The sequence below is a fragment of the Arachis ipaensis genome, chromosome B3 (genome assembly GCF_059453495.1).
Source record: "Arachis ipaensis isolate K30076 ecotype BB chromosome B3, ASM5945349v1, whole genome shotgun sequence".
Taxonomy (NCBI): Eukaryota; Viridiplantae; Streptophyta; class Magnoliopsida; order Fabales; family Fabaceae; genus Arachis; species Arachis ipaensis.
In genome coordinates, this window is record NC_142438.1 from 6,297,649 (window position 1) to 6,320,013 (window position 22,365).

Consider the following 22,365-nt stretch of genomic DNA (forward strand, 5'->3'; position numbering starts at 1 on the left):
GTAGCGCTGTCGTAAGCCATGAGGCTTCTCTTTCCGTCTTGAATGTCCCAGCCATATTCTCTGGTGGTTTGCGTATATTGGTGCTCCCCAATGGCCGTTTTGCTGAGGAACAACGCCTTTGAACTTCTGAAACCTGCATTCTCTTCGTACCTCATAAACATTTTCCCATTATTTCTTTATTATTATTAGAAGGTGATGAACACGTTTGAGAGTTATTTGGCATCATCATTCTATGTTCTTGATTAATTATGATCATCACTCTTATGAAAAGGGCCAGTTTAGATGGTCATTTTAATAGATATATACGGATGATTATTTTAATTTTTACGTGAAAGATTATTATGATTGGATTGAGTTTAGTTATATATAATTAAACTATGTTGGGTGAGCGATGTCGGTGGCAGCGTGTGGCAAGCCAAGCAGCAACGGTGAAATGAGATGATTATTGATGAAGGTAGGGGTAGCAACTAGTTGGGAAAGAAAAATGTATTGAAGTAAAATACTTTAGTAAATTAAAATTTGAGATAGTTATTTTTTTTCGAAAACTAACTGGAATTTTTTATTTTTTACATATTTCCATAATTTGTGGAGTATTTTTTTATTTTTTACATGTATTAAGCTAAATCTGCAGCCCATTGTTCACATTATTTAGATTTTTCATTATCTTCTTAGCAAAGTTAATTAGATAATTAAGGAGCAACTTTTATAGTTTACTCATTTCTTTTTTCTATTCTCTGGGAATAACGGAACTTGAAGTGCAAAAAAGAATAGTTGACATATCGCTTTGATCATTTGGCTGCAATTACATGTTTCCTTTTCTTTTTCCCTTCAACACCTTTTGTTAATATTTAGTTATGACGAAATTAGTTAACATGATATATATCCCAGCTAAAGCTATCATCATCAACATATCTGTTTGAACTTGGAACCAATACCATTTGGTCACTCTACATGCAAACATACAAGAAACAATCCTTTCCACGCGGTTCCGCAATACACGCCCAAAATACCAAATAACGAATACGTTCGTGATTACAATTTAGGAAAATCACAGAAACTGAGTAGCGGGGTAAAAAACTGATTGGGGCTACATTTAAGATGGAAAATTTATTATATACATTCACCAGAAAGAAACAAAAACGACAAAAAACAGCCTTACATCTATGAAGTTCTGAGAGAACAAAGATGCAAGGCGAGCGAACGGGTGAAGAAAAAGAAAACGAAAACTAAACTAAAAAGGGGAAAGAAAAAGAGACGTTCCTTTTGTGGTTGATTAAATAGACGATAGCATCAACTTTGTAATGGCTACCAACGGCGTTGCATTGTATCGGTGGAGTAGTCGTAGCCTTTGCTTTGAGCGATTCCATTACCTATGCGTCATGGAGAACGGAATATAAACGACACGATTAGGAATGTAATCATGGCGATTTTGCAAAACCTGTCAAAAATAGTTAGCAACTTTTTAATCTCGTTGCGCATGAATTGCCTTCACGTTCAATACTAAAAAGGGTAATGGTAAAAACAGTCATGTTAATACTTAATAGACGCAGATTACTACAGATTCTAACTTACTTTCTTTGTTTTAGGACCAAATAACATAATTAATATGAACCAGAAGATTAGTTTAGACAGTAAAACATTATAATTCTTTTTAAGTGTTCTACGCATTGAGCACTTCGGTAAAACATAAGATCGCTGGATACTTACTAGCATCAACCATGTATTAAACACTAATAATGTACTGTATGGGGGAACAAAATGCGGTTTTAGTATTGCCGAATGCAAACGTTAGATTTGAAGGTAATGTTCTTCAAAACTAATAATCACCTCAAGCTGTTCGAGGAAAGGCAAGGCGACAACAAATACAATAATCTCAACATCCTAAAACCAGATTAAAGTGATTTTGCACCAATACACCCAATCCATGGACACATAATATGATGTTATAGGTCGCGAATTAAAGTGGCTCCGATATTTTCAACAGCAAAAGCTTAATCATCAAGAAGCATTTTCATCTCAACTATGCATTAGTCATTTAAAGTGAATTTCATTTAAACTTTCTTAGCCATCATCATATTCTTATCGAATAATATTCATCTCCAATGATAACCGACTCACTTCCCAAACCAGAACACTAACACAAACAGAAAACCAATGTCCTCAAACTAAGTTATCGGGATTTGGTAGAACATTCATTATGACAAACAAATAAGTGTTTGCAACCCCAATAATTGTTACAGGTCACTAGCATTTTATTTTAGTAAGGAAAACCAATCAAGTAACCCCAATAATTGACTTGCTAGTTTAATGTGGTTCGTCGTAATATTAGGACTTGGGAGGAAAGAGGTTGAATTCAGTGAATTCCGACAACAACAATCGCAACAATGGATGACTGTGTTTATCTATAATATGTACGGTGTAGTTAGACTTCCTGCCCGAAATTTCATAAGCCATTACTCAGTTGAAAGTTGATCTCCCAACCAAGTCAATGGACTGATTAAGATTAGATTCAGAGTTGCAGAGGACATTAATCCTCCTATTAGTTCAATTACTACATTAAACTTTGCAGTTTGTGATTTCTATGCATCATCAAGATTGAATGGCAACGAAGGAAACGTAGTGAAAGTTATTGCCATCTGATACCAAAGTTATCGATTTAGTTAGCCGATTCATGGTAATGATTAGCTAGGGAAATAGTGAACGTTAGTACACTCTAAATTTACAAATTTAATAAGTTCTTCATATAATCTTTAGAAGCATTTCAAGATACCTTACATATTGCAAATTACACCACCTGATAAGAAGTACCTTAAAACTACCTTTCCTAGCTAAATTCCATAGGATGGTAAACAAGGGAAAACATATCCCAGCCTACAGCTAAAATATAATGGGATACAAACACTTTAAGAAAAGCAAGTATTACCATGCAACTGCAAGCATAGCAAAGCTCAAGAATCTATGCAAGTTTCTATGTTATACTACTTGTTTCTATTGAACATTCAACAAGCAATAACTTCTTTTTAAAAAAACAAACATGTATGGCATACGTATTAGTCAGATATAATAAAATAGTATGTGTGACAATATGGAGATTCACAATATACTGCAAACATATAAAATAAGGAGAACTATAAGTGGATCAAAAGCAACTTATTTATCCACATTGATCATGTGGCCATAATGATGGTTTTACCAATCGATTGGGTTTCAAATTACAAACTAGAAACTAAGCAGAGAATCATCCCAATTATTCATTATGACTTAACTGCAATTTGGAAAAACAGCTATAGCTCTCAACCTAAAACACACTGTACTTGGCATTGAAGAAATAGCAAAGCAGATTTCATATTAGAACATCATTATCCACTTCCTATTCCATCCCCTGCTAGAAATATTTGGGCCAATAAAGATAGCCTAGGGTACTCCAAAACTAGTTATGTATCGAGTAAAAAAAAAAAATAATTATTATATAGCACTACCACTATCATGCAAACTACCTAGCCTAATCATAGATTGCCTATACAAACTACCATTTGCCTTGTATTTTGACTTCAAATGCCCACTTTCCCAGCCCAAACAGGTAATCTATCGAAGACCCTCACAAAATTTGGACGAGACTCCAAAAAACAGATAAATGATCAAAAGCCTAACTATCTTAGTTCACGTATGGTCTTCTTATTTTTGTTTCCTCTGTGCCTATGGTGTCTAGGATTTTAGGACAGAAACTTAAACCCATAAACATTAATATAGGAACCAGAAAGCATATATCAACCAAAAAAAAAAGGTACTCAGGAAAAGAACATAAATATGATATATAGGAATTTATTTATCTAAAAGAGGTAGCTAATGAGGAGATGATTACTTACAGAAGACGATTCTCATTATTGAATTCCTGATCCATGTCCTCCAGGGGGTTGCTGTTGCTGCTGCTGCTGTATTTGAAAGAGAAGATTGGCAGCAAACTGTAGCGTTGATTGGTACCTTTGGTTCTTATCAGCCTCAACTTCTGTCGAGCCCTGACCAACTCCATAGAGAGGAAGTTTCTGACTGTTAGGGTCAGCATTTACTTGGTCCAGTGTATATGGCAGGACACCATGTTGCTGTGATGGATTAACACTCTGAACTTGAGTGGATGCAGCAACTGAATTATTTGGCTGTTGGAAAGCCTGAGAATTATATAAACCAGAGGCATCTGTCCCTTGAAGCACTCCATATCCTCCTTGGTTGCCGGGGGAGACTTCAACCTGATACTGCTGACTGACATGGGTGGGTGCAGCTACCTGTCCACTATGAGAAGGTATCATGTAATTAGTCATCTGTCTAGACGAAACAGCACCCTGCTGCTGCAGACCAGCAGCAGTGTCTTGAATATGCGAACTGCCAGGGACCACTTGACTAGGGAAGCCAGGAGCAGATTGTGGTGGATAAGGCTGATAGTGAGCATTGTGAATGTTATACATACTCCCCAAATTTTGAGGAGGATGAACAGACTGATCAACAATTTGATGGTCCTGTTTCCATAAATGAGATTGGTTACCATCATTAGGTGCAACAGGGGGAAATGGAGGCCTCACAGTCGAGGAGCCTACTGCTGACTTGGCACCATCAATTGTCGATGATTGAGTTGTTCCAGGGATTAAATTAGTTAAAGCTGCAATAAGCTCCGGAGTTAATCCAACTCCAGCTTGGGACACGGAACCAGTAGGATAATCCGGAGGCCCAGCCTGAAGTGAGGGGGGACCACTAGTGGCCGGATAGACTGGTTTAGGAGGAAGTTTAGACTCATCATGCAACAGTCTGTTATAATCTGTTGGCAAAACTGGTTCTTCCTTTGCAGAAATCAATCCATACTCAGCTTGTGAAGGAGGAATCTGCTGCATATACTGACTTGATGGTATAGGCAAATGCGAAGACTGCTGCATTGGAGTATTACCTGGAACTGGAGGAAACTTAAGAACCACACCATATAGACGTTCAGGTCCAGTGACCTTCAAAACTTTTGTCAGGAAATCAGAAGGGGGTACCAAGAATAATGTGGTATTATCAGCAAATTTTGCAACACCCGCACGGTTTTTTGCACTAAGATAGCGAAGGAATTCAGTGTAGGAAGCAAAATCCTCTTCGCTATCTGGCAAAAAGAAAACAATGTCAAAACCAATAGCATCAGCATAGTGTTTTGTGAGTATATCCAATCCCGTCCTAGCTGAACAATCAACCACCTCGGGACTGCAGCAGAACAACAAAACAAACTTCAATTACTGCACTAAACATGTATTTTACCAGCTAGGGACAAGACAACAAAATACAATGGGCTCATTTCCAAAATACTCAAATTGACCCTAATATCTTTTTTGATGAAATGTTGTAGGGAAAGATATATAGTATTAGTGGCACTAAGAAATTTCCTGCTGCACAAAAGAAACAAGATTTACTAAAAGTAATGGTCAGTCATTTCAGAATTGAACTAGTAAAAAATATACTTATCAAACTTTCCAGGTCTCCGCAATTACATATTGAATCTACATATCTTGACAATAATGACAACAGGTTTTCAACAAACACTCAACTCCTACTCCCAATGCTAAAACTGAAACTGGAGGTAATCTTAAGTATTTTCATGATAGGATATCTTAGAATTCTGTTAAAAACACTATCAAGCCAATGCTCATTTTCAACAAGGAGATAAGCTGATACACAAAGCAAAGATATGTTCATGGCAAAGATATAATGGACTCCGTGAAAATGAAAGTTAAACGCGCAAGGGGGTCAAAAAAAAAAATACAAGAATTATCAATTGATTTCGCATAAGGAACATTCCTATCTTCAATCTTCCACCTTCACATTTCAAAATTCAATAGAAACTTCAAAAACAAATAAAATTATACTCACAGCTCAGCAGCTATCCCCTTCCCAATAGGGACACATCTAGCTTGACAAACCGGAGTCCCTCCCTTTGCAATGATTCCACGCCATATATGATCAGCATCAGGTTGTGCAGCACCAAGTACTCCAGCTCCCAACCTTGTGCTCACCGGATCAAGACCATATGTTTGGTCCATACCTAACACACGATCATCTACATTCCTTAAAGGATACGGAACATCATCAACAGGCATAGTACCATCTAATCTCATACGTTTAGACTCCCTTGGAATATGGTTTATGTCAAGTACATCCCATCCACCGGAAGCTGATCTTGAAGGGAGCCTGACACCTGATGCAGGAGAAGGAGAAAGCATCCCTGGGGCAGGAGGAGAAGGCCTTTTCCTGTTTGGACCCATGTTACCCTTGGAACTACCATCCTGAAATTTGTGGTGCATGCCCATTTCATTAAACTCAGGACCAGAAATAAGAGGTTCAAGACTCCCTTGAGGACCAAACGGCCGCATTTGTGCATTTGGTCCAAGAATACCTCCAGGTGGCAACTGTCCAGGAAAATTATTTGGAACCACGGGACGATTATGACCAAATGAATCCATTTGCAATGGTCGAAATGGATGGTCATTCATGAACGTGTCGGTTCTTGGACCGCTACCAGCATATAAGCCAGGGTAATCTTTTCCAGACTCATTGCTTGAATACATAATTGTTATTCGAGGGTCATTAAAAAGGCGTCCTTGAAGACCCTCTTTTGCACGCCGAGCTTCATCAACACTTCTAAATTCAACTAATGAATAGTTCCTTGAAGGAAAACTCTTGATTCTCTCAATTTCTCCAAATAAAATCATGGCATTGTGGAGCATTTGCTCGTCAATCTGAATGGCAGGAGGATAGCCAATCCACAAAATATTACTGGGTTGACTATCACTTTTCCTTCCCATTGGGGGTTGTGAATGCTGTTTGAGACGAGAAGAACAATTTATAAGTACACTGCTATTTATACAGAGAAAACAACAGTGATTGTACTTGAAGGTGCAAGCATTACTTTACAGTGTAATGTCAACCTAAAAAGTACGTGATGCACTATGACAGGTATGCACTTTAATGAAGATAACTTACCAGAGGTCTTTTTTGTCCAGTGTAGGGATCAGTAGGCCCATAGCCTTTTCCTTGAAACTGTCCATAATCAGACGACTGATCCTACAACAATCCGAAAAGGACACATTGGTCACACAAGAATAACAAAGAAATACGCAAAAATCTTGATAACTGTATAAAGAAACAGTGCAATCAGACCATGCGAAATAAAAGAACTCCAAGCACACGTTTAAAGGTAGTGCGTAAACTATAGAAAAGCGAGCTTCTAATATTTATCAATGTAAGAGCAGGGCCTAGGTTTGGCAAAAAAAGAAAAGAAAAAAGCTAGAAACAAGGCCAGCAATCTATATGTTACACTTACTTTTCTTGTAGAATGTGATCGAAGGAAGTCTACACGAATGTGTTCACCACCTAAACGTTTCCCATTCATGACTTTCATTGCCTGAGTGGCATCATCCAGATTGAAAAATTCAATACATGCAGTATTTCGGTCCCTGAAAAACTTAAAATCCTCAATTTTACCAAATTTACGAAATTCGGCTTCTAATTCTTCCTTTGTCACAGCTGGGCTAATACCACCCACCCAAAGCTGTTTACATGGCTTTGCCTGAAAATAGGTTTTCCATTAAACACATATTAGAGAAAATGATAAATGCAGATCATGGCGTCAATATGGATGTAATTCTAGCACGTAAACCATGCAAAGACGGTCACAGCTACCTTGGGCCAAAAATAAATAACTAAAAGGCAACATCATGTACAGAAAGAAAGTCGCATCACTTTCTCAAAAACCTGGAAATATCATCGTTTACTAAAATTATTTTATGCAATACATATTTCTAAAGAAAGGATTCAATTGTATCACGCAAAGCTCACACTTGACCCAAACATTTTTACTTTTATGATAAAATTGTTGTATGAACTAGATGACAAACTATAACAGTTATAGTGGAAGAGACCTCCGGACAATTAGAATTTTTTTAGCATTGCTTCTCATATCAGCATCGTTTAGGGTAAAATTTAACCATTTTCAAATTATTTAGTGTGTTTACTCCACTCCGCTCATCAACATCCCCAGCATATTCTTTCCCACATTAATTAGAATATACAACCGATCACTGGAGCTGTCATTTGTTTAAGGACTAAATAAATAGTGCAGCATCATCCCTTGATCAACTCTCCATTAGAAGCTCTACTAGCAAGTTTCTATTACTCCATGTTATTTTCAAAGATCGTAATCAATTTAAAAGAGCAAGAGAAGAATATTACTGCTAATCAGAATTCAAGTGCGCTTGTTATTTGGTCTATTAGATAATTATTGTTCACGATACTATAGAATAATTACTGTCAAGCTTCATGGCGCCATTGTTATTGTTATTTTCTAGATTACAGTTACTTCCATTATATAATTGAAACAAAGACGACATGCCCAGAATCATATCTACTTGAAGAGCTCGAATTTTTTAGGTAGGATTTTCTCTATCAATGTTTTAGTTCAGGTTTTATGAGTAACGTAAGTTTCCATATATATTCTGTCTGTCAGATTCTATTGGGGCCTCTTATCCGCAACATCACATACACTGCAATTTGGCTCTAGCTTACCTTACAAATCAAGTATTGCTAAAAACCGCCGGGTTTGGGGAGTCAGATGCGCCTTGTGGCCTGTTTTTATTTAAATATGATTAAAATTTTCAAAATTTGAGTTAATGGAACACATGCATATTTTTTAGCCACTAATTACTACCAAACACCGATTTTAATTCTGGTACCGGGGAAACCCCCCAATACTCAGTGTTTATGTTACTGTACCATCACTTATTCACTGTGTTTGAATATTTGTGTCCATTCTATCATTTGGAGTTTGTTGTTTCTTTCTCGTTTTACTTCATTGATGCAATTTCGTAATTTATGTCATTGCACTTCCCTCACGGCTGCAGCTACCTGGTGTATACATAATTCCCATGTCCCAATAAAAAGAATATAATTTCAGAAAGTAATGAACATAAACACGAAGCCTTGACCCTCGGTACTATTGGTTTTCGCTTGTAGTGGGTGATTTCAGCTTATATATATTTATTTATATAATAATGTTTTAGCTTACTGTCATATTCTTTTTCCAGTGTCATTGTTAACCCTAACGATTACCAGTTGCATGCAGGAAATGGATCCGCTCAATGTTTTTTAACAATTGAGGGAGTACAGCGTCATCTCTCACCATTAATAATTTTATAAATGAGACCAACAATAAATATGAGAGAGAGCAATAAAAAGTTAAAGATCAAACTTTACACTCTCAATATTTTTTCACAATTGAGAGGGATCCATTCCCTTGCATAAGTAGTTTAACGAATTAATTAAACTTTGCTTTAAATATGTTAGGTCTTCAAAACAAACAAAACAAGCTACACGGGATCTTCTTTAAAACTAAAAATAATAAATTAAATCAAACAACAGAACAAGCTTCACCAGTCGGTGGAATATAAATCAGCTGAATTCCGCAATTGATTAATAATAACAATGATAATAACTAATAATAATAAAAAATTTTGAGAAATAAACAAAATAGTTTATACTAATTAAAAACTCATTTCGTAGCCTAACGCAATTGAATCGATTGCAATGGCGATTTGCCTCAACGCATATTTGATTCCCAGTCATGCACGCAAAATAGGATAATTGTTAAAAAATAGGGATTCGATTTGAGACATTATTAAATGCACGCAAAAAACAAAAATAAAAGATAATCGAGCAATTTGAAGAGCCGAAAATAGGAATTTAACAATAATAACACGGTTCATATTGCAATAACAAAAACAATAAGAATAAGAATACATGAACCCTAACAGAGCACAAAGAAGACGAGAACAAACCGGTCTGGCAAACTCGATTTTCAAGGAATTGCCGCGGAGGGAGAACCCTTGGAGAGCGTTCTTCGCGGCCTTAGCGTCCTCCACGCGCTTGAAGTACACGAAGGCGTAGCTACGCGCAGAGTAAGAGGTGACACTGTCGAGGGCGCCGTATTGCGCGAACAGGTCCATCAGATCAGCGTCGGTTACGTCCGGCGCTAGATTCCCAACCCAGAGGTTGTTGGAAGGTTCGTCGGAATCCCTGGCGGCGGCGCTTCCTTCGTGCGACGGCCTCACTGATTTCGCCGGACGCGGCATTGCAAGGCACAGACTCGGAATAACCGGATCGAGAGTGAAAGTTGAAGGAGGAAGGAAAGCAGGAAACCCTAAATGAAGAGAGAGAACGGAATTTTCTGCTATGAAAAGAGAGGGCGCGAGAGAGAGAGAGAGAGAGAGAGAGAGAGAGAGTATGAATCGAGGTGGTTCCGTTGTTCGGTTTTTGTGTTTTTTTAAGAGGGTAAAAAGGTAGATAAAATAAAATAATAATTTACGCCGCGTCACACCGTTAAACAAATGGGCCCGTGGGCCGGTTCGAAAGTTTCCAGAGAGTTCGGATAGAGCAAGTATTACTTTTTTTTTTTTTTTGAAAAATAAACTATCTAAAGTCTCTAAACTAGACTGATGTAATAGTTCATTAGTCTACGCTAAATAAGCAGTGAGCTCTTTGAATTTTATTTTAGGTATGTAGCAATTAATTAATTAACAATAAATTTTTAAATAGAATTTTAATTTATAACGAATTAGTTTTTAATTTGAATTGAAAAATATTATGAAAAAAAAATGAACTAGCTAGATTAATCTATCTAAAAAGTCTCTATAACAAAAATAAACATTGATCTTTCTGTGTGTGAATAAAAATGTTGATTTGGATAAATTGTCTTGTAAGTAATGTAATATTACTTTATTTGTGAACGATTAGTTTTTATTTGATATGAATATCAAAAACAAAGATTTGGCGTGAAAATTGAAAATCAATTCACTCCGTATCAAACCAAAGAAACTAACCTCACTTTAATACTTAAATTTGACTTGCAATTTAATTTGGTCCCGAATTTGACAGAATGTATCAAATTATTCTTCAATATACTTTTATCATTAAGCTATTAATTGAATATTGATTTGAAGTCTAGACTGATGTTTATCGTGTTGGAACAGTGAAAATAATGTTTTTGTTTTGAGAAAACAATGAGACTAGAAATGACATAAATGACTGCCAAAAGTCCAAAACCAAGACCAACATCATTTCCAATAATTTTAAAAAAAAAGTAAAAAGGAAAGAAATAAAAAAATTAAATAATTTTTTTAAAATATATTTAGATAAAAAATAAGTAAAAAAATTGTTATAAAAAAATAATTTTATTCTTGTATTATAAAATATATTTAAAAAAGAGAATAATATTAGAAGTAGAGAAACGTAATAAGTTTTCTCTTTTTTTTCTTTCTAATATTAGAGAGAAAAAAATTAATAGATCACTGAATCTCATCTATTTTTCATATTATCAACTTTTTTCTCTAATTTATAATTTTTTTTAATTAAATAATAAAAAATAATTATTTTCCTTCTAATTTTCTTTTTTTCCTTTTCTTTCCTTCTCGTTTCTTCTCAAACAAACGTAGCCTTAGAGTAACTGAAATATACTTAGGTGCTAACTTCATGTACGAAATTGAGACCAAATTAAAATGCTAGTAAAATTTGAAAAACCAAATTCAACTTTTGCTAACCAATATGGATGTGCCAACACTTTATTAATAAATAATATTAGATACACTTTGTGCGTACACATCTTTTGTATATCTTTTTTAATACATCTTCCTTTGATTAAAAAAATAAAAAAAATTATCATTTATACTATAATATATATGTGAAATTATACGAGCGTCATTTTAATTTTTAAACAACTATAAGCCAACAAGCCAATGAGTAATAGCTCAAATGGCATAGTCTCTTCATATTCAATTAAGAAGTTGCGGGTTCGAGTCTCATATCTTTGGTAAAAAAAAAAAGTATATATATATATATATATAAGCCAACAAAAGTCTTCATCTTAATTCCTCGCCCCATCTTTAATATCCTCGGTTTTATTTTGTAAAATTAGCATATTTTGTAAAAGACGTATTCCATGTCACACGTTCAATTTTCAATTGTAAGGATAAAATTGATTATCCTATGACGAAGCTTTGAATGGTTATGTTTACTCGAGTCTTCTAACATGTTTTGTCATATTTCAATGAACTTTCCTTATGCTGACACTTGGTGTTTATAACATATTTGGTTTCTATTTTGGAACCTCAAAAGTCAAAACTATAGTTTGGACAAAGACAACAGAATCAGCATTATTCCATTTGCACAAGATCATTGATGTCAAATCAATGAACGATTAGATTAATGATTCGCCAGTTAAAAAGAGTACCACAATAATGTCAAAAATCAGAAGCAACATCTCCAGCCTAGTTCCCCAGTCCGGTTTGTCTTTAAAGAAAACTGGAGAGGCCATTCCAATTTCCTAAAAGATGTTTACATCTCTGCCATTTTCTGTTTTTCTTTTGGGGAAACAACTCTTGCCTACAAGTAATAGAAAGCCAAAAACTCTTATGACTATCTTAGTTCCTTTACTTCTGGTTCCTTGTAAGACCGAGCCTTGCCAAATTTTTGCAGAAGACGCGAAGTCAAATCAGATAAAACACGCATCAAGTATCTCATGAGTGCATTCAATTGAGCGAAAAGAATTTCCGCTAATAAATCAATTTCTGATTGGTATTGCTCGTAAATAAAAAATGCAGTGAATGCAAATACCAAACCTGCATAACACAATTCAGACTAGGTAAAAATGAAAGCTCTGGAAGCCATCAGAATGTTCTAGAGTTGCAAAAAAAGAATCCCATACCTATCCCTACAAATGTCGTCAACTTATGCGCTGACAAGATCAACTTCAGAAAGTAAAGTGGAATTGCAATCTGCATTGGAAGATAGAAAAGTTAAACCCTCCACCAAACCAAAAGATGGAACCAAGGCAGAATACATGCATCCTCAATAAAAGGATAATGCTTGCATAACGTCAACGTATAATAACAACAACTACTACTACAAAATAAATTGAATTAAATAAGGAAGAAGTTAATATCCATTTTTTTTAAGGAAAAGGAGGTCACAATTTTTACCTTGAAGAACGTCAACCAGTCTTCCCCTTGACGCAGTCTCCTTATAGTTTTATAATTGTTGTTCCACTGATTCACTGTAGTTGTAACTGAACCTTTCATTTCTGAATTAGATATCTTAAAACTAGAGGAGGATATCCTTTTTGTTTGAAACCCAAATCTGCCATGAAAGTGTCATAAAGTTAGTGCTTGTAGAAAGTTTTCCCTTTCCACAATTCTACCCCAAGACAATTTCAAAATTAGTTAAATGTAGAAATATGGCTCAACTCCTATGCTTGGCACTAATTGTGGTTAGACATGACCAGCTTATATCTTTATGCTGAGATACAGACCATATCACTCCACAATACTCTTAAGTAAATAATCCATGACCAAAAACCAAAAACGTTGTTTGGGTAGAAACTGAGGGAGGACCAACTGATGAACCATCAATCAACAAAGAAACAGACTAATTAAAACAATTCTGATATGCAATGCCAGGTGATTGAAAGCAGCATGAGTAATTTTCTAAGAATCAGACAGGAATATAAGAGCCTCAGTCTTTATGAGCATGCACTTACAGGTTTGCTGGTAGAGTACCCCATCCAAAGAGAAGAAATGTGACAAGCATCAAGAATTTGGCAGCAGATGATATAAAAGGGCTTCCAGAGAGGAAAAACCAGTAAAATAACAAAACCATCACAATGAAACATGCAAAGGATGTCTTTTCATTTCTCCACAACAAAACATCAGCCACTGAAACAACAAATGAAAACATTATTTTGGCTTGACAAAATGTTATTGCAGACGATTCAGAATAGTTTACAAATTACAGGTGTATCAACAAAGATTCAGCTTAACTATGTGGGGCACAACTTGTGATTGTAAGAACTTATTCAGAAAATAAACCCATTTGCTCATCAATTTCAGAGTTTGTCATGAAACTGTATTCCAAGTAACAATAAGTATGGAAATACCAAAAGTAACAATAAAGGAAAAATAAACTACTAATGCAATCTGGAGGATGCTGGGAAGCAAAGGTGGCAAAGTATGCAAGGGAGTGAAGAACAAAGGTTTTCATCCTACCTTTATATTAAAGAGAAACAAACAAACAAAGTTTTGGGGTGTGCTGCCAAAATTTTGTTCTCTCACGCTTTTGTTGCACCATAATTTCATAAGATCCTAAAGTCACTTCTCATTCTAAGTTTTTGCCAAGTGCTAAGCATTCCCTTTAAAAAAAAAATAAAAAAATAAAATGAACTACACAATTCAATAGGCATGATGTTTATTGTTGCAGGTGGTGCACTACAGCACTAGTACTGATGCCAGGGTTAACATAACTGGTATATGTACATGCACTATGCACATCAAACCAAATTTAAACACCCATAGTTGTTAATATCAAGTTGAGAGGAATTATCAAGGACTTTATTTTTTAAAATATTAATAGTTCTCAATTTCATTATTAGATAGGAAAAGCTTTATACAAATATGTACCATATTATTTTCTAGTGCTAATATGTATGATTTTTTATTTATTTTGAAAGAGTATTTTTCCATTTCATATTCATTCATCATCTCTTTAAGTTATGCATGGATGCAGTTCCAATAGATCAAACTTCTGGGTCATTTTCAACAGTTTTACAGTAGGAAAGAATATAGATTGGTGGCGTCTATTCTATGAAGGAAAATGGAAATTAATTTAGATTGGAGAGGGTCGTACCATAGTTATGACTAGAGATAACACATTTTAAAATAAAATTGACGAGGAGGGAAATTTAAAATTTGCAGAAGTTCAAATCAGTTTGCTTTTTGGAGACAATTGATTGTAATGAATTAATGTTGTGGTATCAGATAGAGAAGAGAAGGAAGGAATACTAATGCTAGTCTATGTATGCCATAATGAGCTTAATAGTGAAATTCAGCTAGTCCTGATGATGCATGTTTCACTTCTGTTATATGCATGTAATCACTTCCTCTCTTTCCCCATACTATGTGCTTTTTGACAAAAGTAAGCACTTCTCTTCACTCACATGAGACATTCATGACATGGGAGCTCCATCATACCATAAGATGAACCATATGAGCACCATCAACCAATGCTTGACACTTGGCTCAATGGATTGCTTTCTCTTCAATCTTTATATTTTAAGAGATTTGCAAATTATGACTTCACTATTCTAACATGATGGGCCAGAGGTCCATGCAATGTGCCTCAAACCATACCATTTAATTCAACAGTTGCTTTGCTTAGGTATATAATAACATTGTAAAATAAGAGAATGCATTATGTTCCAACCTTTTCCACCTCCAAGCAGTTTAGCTGCTTTTGACTGTTCAGTGGAATCACAGCATCCTGAAATAGATAGCTCTCTGGCTAGATGAGAGAACGAATCTATGGTTAATGCGATCCCTTCCTGTGTTATCCATATCAGGGAGTATTAAAGAAAGTAAGAGAAAAAAATTTTCAATACCATATATGAAAACTTCCAAATAGAACATCATATCTGTTAGAACAATTTTAAACTTTAAAGCAACATAGAAATGAAAAGAAAGTGATTGCTACTGGTTGATCAAGTATACTGTTTACAGCATTCATAACTTGTCAAATACTATCTAAAAAAAAGTGATTGATCAATTATAAGAATACATCTTTAATTAATGTCTTAACAACAAGATTAACAAAAATAAATGATAAAAAACTGAGATATATGTAAGAAGACCATCTACTTTAATTTTCTTGTTTCTATTGTCTGTGCATGCAGGAAAGAAGTGGCCACTTTTCTTCAGTAAGCCATCATTCCATTGCAACACATTTGGCCTCTTTGAAGGTTGCAGTCATACCCCGACATAATTCATATTAAAAAGGCCAAGAATGAAATTTAAGAGAGAAAAAAATAAAGAAAGGAGATGGTGATATATACCTCAAGGGAGATTATTGGTAAGTATGCAAGTTCTCTCCGAGCTGCGGTGCAGCTGAAAGTTCTGGTGTGTGTTGCTAACTGAAAAAAATGAACTAACAAAGGATAACTGAAGCCTCCGGACCCCAACTTGTCATGCATCCACTTTAAAACTGAGAGAACGAATTGCACCAAATTGACAGGAAGTTTGGTGAGTGGCCTACAATTAATGCAAGTAATTACGTGTCTTGGTTAAAAGCATAAGAGTCCATAAACCACCAAAAAAGAACAACCAGAAATAGTTTCTTCTGCCTCCAGCAATGAATAAAGCAGCAAGCCAGAGATATAAATATCCCAAAGAATGTCAATAAGACAACAAAGAGATAGGCCAACTTTGCTCAGTGCCTTAATGGAGGAAATATACAAGACCTAGTTTTACAAGACACAGATTATAGATCTAGAGGATATGACATATCCTAGATTGGCAGGAAAGAGCTAATTCAATGGTTTTTGTGATAGCACTTTTCCAAAGATATGAACAGAGGAAATCTTATGTTACAAAGTCATTCCCCCCTTCCCAAAACTCTCCCGAGTGAATATTGTTAAACATAAACAGAAAACATCAGAAGGATTCATAACAACCCATATATGATATATCAGAACAGGTTGCTTATTTTACCTTTGATATCCAAGACCTTCCAACAAAAGTGAGAGAAATTCCCAGAACTTCATAGGCTCAAAATTAGTAATAAAAAATGCCTGAAGATCAAAAGTAAACACCGTTATACATGAATTGAACATCGAATAACAGTGGATAATTGAATTATATTATACCTTTCCAGCCACAGAGACTGTTTGAAAGTTTAAGGCTTCTTCTGCACATATATGGGCATGAGCAACATTCTCATAAAAGGTAAAGTCTGACATATTATCGCCAGTCCCTATAATATACTGAAATGAGAAATTGTTATCGAAAGAAAAATGGATAAATAAATGAGAACATGACAGCCTGCATGCCAACTAATATGAATACACTCTTTCAATAAAGATAGTACCTACAATATTATGTTTACAAACATATGCATATGAAATGGGTATCAGCTCAAACAGCTCTAAGTCTTAAAACTTCAGTACAAAAGACATGACAGAAATATCAATCACAACCACTGATCCAGTGATTCACTAGGTCAGGTAAGCTTCAGTAAAGACACTAAGTTGAAAGGCATAGTCAGATTTAGCATGAAGGTCTTTTGTTTTCCCTCGAAATGTTAAAACCCTTGGCTTTTAGAAAAGGAAAAGGATTGGGGGGGGGGGGGACTTTTTTTCATTTTTCCTTTTGAAATGACAATATCTCGGTCCTTCTTTTGGAGAAAAATAACCAAACAAGCATGAAAAGTAGAATACCAAGATGTTCCATGAATGCTAATCTGGTCCATTTGGCACAGACTTGCAAGGAGAAAATATGGAAAAGGGGGACATTTGTTAAACTAATTAGCAATTTTCATGTGTTCTGCAAAAGTGACACAAGGTATTCATTTCAAAGTTCACACTCAATAAAATGACGGAAAAGATATTTTTGTAAAGTTTATCATTACTAGTGAGAAAATTTTGTTCTGCACATTTCAGAATATCTTCTATAAAGTCCAACAAATAACTAAGACAAATTGGTGAAAGAAGTAAAACACCTTTGCAAATCCAAATCTTGCCAAGTCAAGAAAAAATGGCACAAACTCCGTGTCACCAGGTCCAAAAACATTACAAGGACGAAGAGCACATGTCAACAAGCCATCAATGTCATTGGCACTGAGGATCAATGCCTCTGCTTGAGCCTTAAAGTCACTTAACACGTTTTCAATCTGCAATTCACATCCACCTATTAACACTCATTTGTTTGTAAATGAGAAACATCTAACCCTTTTTTTCATTAAAAAATAAAGTGAGAAGCTCTCTCAACAAAGCCATACTTTCCATGGATATGGCAATGATTCATCTCCATTATGTATATCATGGAAACCATCAAATACTACATCCGCGGAGCTGTTATAAATCAGGCGTTTCACTTTACATTCTCTGCAAGCACTAATGACATTCTTGGCACCTAAACGAAATATCAAAACAAGTCAACTTCCAGAACAAAAATACAAAAATTGTACCATAATAAGAAATTTACCAATGCCAATAAACAGAAAGATGTACCTTGCACTATAAGAGTATAGCAACTATAGAAGTCATTCGGATTCAAGCCAGCAACATCCATATAAAAGACAACCGAAGCACCTTCGAGAACTGGAGAATTTGCATTTCCATAGCCGTCAGCAATATAATATATCTAAATTAGCTCTTTGTTTATTTTCGTATATATGATTATAACATGTTATCAATATTTTACGTTCGAAACATATCATAATCATAAATCTAAGAAATAAGCATTTTGTTTTTCCAGCTACAACTGCATGGCAAACGTAATTCAAAATCATGAATTAATTGAAACAGGTATACTAATAATTAAGAGAAAAAAAAACAAATCGATGTAAAGATGAATTACGATCACGTTCCTACATTACTATTCGAATCAACAGAAACATAAAAGAGGAATGATTGAGGCGTCTTGTTTTCATATATACCTTTGGCTACGTTGAGTTTATCCCTAAGTTCGAGGTGAAAGTAAGAGGCGCGAGCAGAAGAGAGAGCATCAGAGAGAAGAGCCTCGGAAGCGTGGAGCTGAATTGACTCGGCGGAATCGGCGACTCGGACGATCCAGTTACCGAAATTGAGAAGCTTAAGTACCAGCGATCTACCGAGGAAGCCTCTGCCGCCCAAAACGACGCACGTCTTAGGGTTCTGCAAATCGGCGAACCTGTCGTCCACCGCCGCCGCCATCGCCGATAAAATGAAAAACTATGAAGAAATCGTTAACGTCAATGTCGTTTCATGGTTTAATTTGTCGTTCGATTCAATGCGCAACGCATAATGATGGAAACAAAAGAAGAGAAATAAAAAAAAATATATGTGTATATATATTGGAAGAGAGAGAAAGAGAGAGAGAAGAGTTTTGTTGAATGATGGCGTGAGAAGCATATAAGCGGAAGCGTATACCCGTGGTTTCTTCTTCTTGTGGTATCTTTTCTTTGGCGCGGAAACTGTTGCTCCGCTTTATCTTTCGGAAACAGTACTCTAAACTGGTGTCTGAAAATAAAATTTTGGTGGTTTAATTATTCGTAATTAGATCTTTCCGTAGTAAAATAAAAAATATTTGGTTATTTCTAATATTTTTTATATCATCAAAAAATTAATTATAAAATTAAAAATAATATAAAAATTTAGTTATAAATTTAATAAAATTATAAAAATTAATTAAATAATTAAATTTAAATTATTAATTCAGATTTAATATATTAATAAATTATAAATTTATTACTATTCATATAAAAATATCTTTATGAAAATATAATAATTGTAATTAAATAAAGCATCTCTTAGACAAGGAAATAAGGCAGCTGAGTGAGGAGTTGAGGACCTAAGAATCTTAATTGTTATTATGCCATTAATCTTATTGATATGATTACATTTTTTTTTAATTTATTCTCACTTAAACATAATAAAGCATCCTTCATTACTATGTGAATTACTACAAAGCCACACTAATATATCATTGTGAGAGAAAAATTGAACATAACAATGGTTAGATGAAAATGGGTCTTTTCAAAATGATGATTATAATAATATTCACATCCTGATTAAAAGTAAAATTTGTCTAAAGTCACTACTATGATAAATCACTTTAGTGACTTTTGTTAGTTTGTACTTTGCCTCATTCTCATTTCTGAATAAAGTTGTTGGCCTTCTTTTGCATTTAAATGGATAAATTTAATTTTAATCTACTATAAGTGTAAAGTAGTTGTATACGTACATTTAATTACGTAATATTATATCAATAAAAATAAATATTTTTTATATTAATTATATAAATAATTATCTAAAAAAATAAATATAATTATATAAAATATTTTATAATATCAATCCATTAAAATTAAACTCTTACATGATATCAACCATCAACCATAATAATAATGATGCTAACACTAATGGATCAACTACCATTACATTTAAAGTACATTACATAATAAAGAGATACATTTTGATTTCAAACTTAATTATATATAGTAGCTAGCATCATGACGTGAAATAGCCATGTTAATGCTATAGTTAATATTAAGAAAGAGATAGTAGTTATTTTTAGATTGATAACACAACCATAATTGAGGTTTTAAATTTTAATACTCTGTTTCCGTTAGTTTATAATAAAATTAGCCAAACTAACCGTTTTTCCTCTCATGAATTAATTTCTATGTATATATTATATTATCTTCTAATTTATAACTTGGTATGATTTTTCAGATAATGAATACTCAAATATTTTACTATTATCATAATATATTATTATTATTGTTAGATGTCCATATAATTCTTTTTTCAAAGTGTCTACAAGTTATTTTTTTTAAATATTTTGTAATTTTGATAAATGTAACCAATATTAGTTAGGGATAAAAATACTATGTGTTGCCACCTTAGCTTGCAAATTTGTATGAGTAATGTCAAATGAAATATATTTGGAATATTGTATGGTTACTCACATGTAGGGATGTTCAAATCCAAACCGATTTAAATTAAACCGCTCATCCAATTCAATCCAAACCGAAAACTGATTAAAACCGCACTAATTCGAATTTGATTGGATTCTATTTTTTGCAAACTGCTGGATTGGATCGGATTTCGGATCTATTTTTGATAACCGATCCAATCAATCCAAGCCGCACAATTTGTGTTATAATATTATTATATTTACAATTATACTTATAACATGTTCAATTTGTTATACATTTTTTTATTATTTATGTATTATTATTATTTAATAAATATTTTATGTTCAAAATATTATTTATTTATTTATTTTAACTAACCTATAATTTTATTTCTATTGTTATGTTATCGTTGGCTTTTTAAGATATTGTTAAGACTTGTTATGTCATTGTTGGTTATTTAAAGTTTGATGTTGAGACTTGTTATATGTATTTAATTTTTTCATTTAAAAAATCGCAAATCCAAACCGATCCAAATCGCTTGTAATCGGATCGGATCGGATTTCCAAAAAAGTTCATCCAATTCAAACCGCACCGCACATAAATTAGGTGTTCGGATCGGATGACTATTTCCCTTAAAATCGAACTAAATCGCACCGCAAACACTCCTACTCACATGGTATCAATTATTATATTACAGTTATCTAACTTGGATTGGTCGAGTAGTCAGCTCACTCGTCCACTTAAGTAAGTGTTGGGATTCGAATTCCGCCTTGTGCATGTAGCAACCTATTGGCCAGTGACAAACCTTTAAATGAAGTTCAGATCCGCGACAGATTAATTCTTGAACTGTCGAATTGAGGAATACCGTGGGTAAGTCTTCGGTAGGCCTAAATATTTGCTGAAAAATCTAAAATTTTACTAATAATAAGTAGAACTTTTTAATTAATGCTTTAAAGACACAGTAACGGGCATGCATATCCAACACCTAATTAGGAGTGGTTATCCAACTATTCTCATCAATAATAATGCCTCCAAATATGAGGAGGAAATGGGGCAGGTGCATAAATAATATGAAATATTTTCTGTTAACAGAATACAATATTATATATATAGCACATAGTAAAGTAACTGTGTCTTATATTCTTGGAAGATGTTGATGGTGGCATTTGTCAATTGTCATTTTCTTTCAAGAGATGAAAGCAAAGGTGGTATGGTGAGGGGGATGGAGATGTCCAAGCAACCAAAAAATATATATATATATATATATATATAAATAAATAAATAAATAAGAAAAAAAATATTTTGGTTAGGTGAATCAATCCATCAACTTTAAAAGGTGTGAAAGCTAGTTCCACCATAACATTAGTAAGGCATATAGTGCTACTAGTCCTAAAGTTTCATAATATGATTATAATACTCCACATCAATTTGTCTTCCTCTAAAGTTACTCAAGTCACTTCTTAAATTGAAAGGACAAGGAAAATTGAATGATGGCATTATGGCCAACGGTCATTGCCAAATCAAACAAGAAAAAGAGTTAATTATAAGATCTCCATATATTGTAACAATGCTTAATTAAGTAAAGAATTCAGCTTGTTAGAAAATTATTTTAATTTTTTAATTTGTTTGTGCGTAATATATATATATATATATATATATATATATATATATTAATTGTAATTACAAATTATGTTATTTCAAATTAAATGACTTATATAATAGTGATCTCATTTATTGTTTTAAATGCTAAATTGAATAAGTTATTATTACTTTTTATTTGGAATTAAAAGATAATAAAACGGGATATTATCTTTTGTTATTTAGATAATTATCTTTTGGATTTTATATATATTATCTTTTAGA

General features: G+C 33.9%; 2 protein-coding genes across 4 annotated transcripts; both read right to left on the minus strand.

Moving 5' to 3' along the window:
• Window positions 1-975: 975 nt before the first annotated feature.
• Window positions 976-10,312, minus strand: FPA (RNA binding protein). 2 transcript variants are annotated; one of them, XM_088509603.1, is made up of 6 exons: window positions 9,849-10,312; window positions 7,340-7,585; window positions 7,000-7,080; window positions 5,890-6,836; window positions 3,867-5,226; window positions 976-1,370 (listed from the first exon to the last, which is right to left on the minus strand). In XM_088509603.1, exons 1-5 carry the CDS (start codon window positions 10,140-10,142, stop codon window positions 3,882-3,884), a joined length of 2,913 nt encoding a protein of 970 aa, XP_088365729.1. In that variant the 5' UTR covers window positions 10,143-10,312; the 3' UTR covers window positions 976-1,370; window positions 3,867-3,881. The 2 variants fall into 2 exon arrangements, with proteins under 2 accessions (XP_088365729.1, XP_016187112.1); XM_016331626.3 differs by having other exon boundaries at window positions 976-1,438.
• A 1,905-nt stretch (window positions 10,313-12,217) lies between these two features.
• On the minus strand, window positions 12,218-19,118 carry LOC107628972 (3-beta hydroxysteroid dehydrogenase/isomerase family protein). 2 transcript variants are annotated; one of them, XM_088509584.1, is made up of 13 exons: window positions 19,016-19,118; window positions 18,544-18,817; window positions 18,116-18,205; window positions 17,884-18,017; window positions 17,605-17,775; window positions 16,754-16,870; window positions 16,599-16,678; window positions 15,944-16,139; window positions 15,319-15,436; window positions 13,601-13,775; window positions 13,044-13,200; window positions 12,770-12,839; window positions 12,218-12,683 (listed from the first exon to the last, which is right to left on the minus strand). In XM_088509584.1, exons 2-13 carry the CDS (start codon window positions 18,797-18,799, stop codon window positions 12,481-12,483), a joined length of 1,767 nt encoding a protein of 588 aa, XP_088365710.1. In that variant the 5' UTR covers window positions 18,800-18,817; window positions 19,016-19,118; the 3' UTR covers window positions 12,218-12,480. The 2 variants fall into 2 exon arrangements, with proteins under 2 accessions (XP_088365710.1, XP_016187111.1); XM_016331625.3 differs by having other exon boundaries at window positions 18,544-19,103.
• Between the last annotated feature and the right edge of the window lie 3,247 nt (window positions 19,119-22,365).

What these genes read in the sequence shown, in the direction of transcription:
- FPA (XM_088509603.1), bottom strand. Translation starts at nt 10,142, where the DNA reads ATGCCGCGTCCGGCGAAATCAGTGAGGCCGTCGCACGAAGGAAGCGCC. An exon ending in CTGGACAAAAAAGACCTCTG is followed by an intron (nt 6,837 to 6,999) that starts GTAAGTTATCTT and finishes CGTCTCAAACAG; the next exon opens with CATTCACAACCCCCAATGGG. An exon ending in AAGGGGATAGCTGCTGAGCT is followed by an intron (nt 5,227 to 5,889) that starts GTGAGTATAATT and finishes GTTCTGCTGCAG; the next exon opens with TCCCGAGGTGGTTGATTGTT.
- LOC107628972 (XM_088509584.1), bottom strand. Translation starts at nt 18,799, where the DNA reads ATGGCGGCGGCGGTGGACGACAGGTTCGCCGATTTGCAGAACCCTAAG. An exon ending in TAAACTCAACGTAGCCAAAG is followed by an intron (nt 18,206 to 18,543) that starts GTATATATGAAA and finishes CAAATTCTCCAG; the next exon opens with TTCTCGAAGGTGCTTCGGTT. An exon ending in GGTACTCTACCAGCAAACCT is followed by an intron (nt 13,201 to 13,600) that starts GTAAGTGCATGC and finishes CTTTCATGGCAG; the next exon opens with ATTTGGGTTTCAAACAAAAA.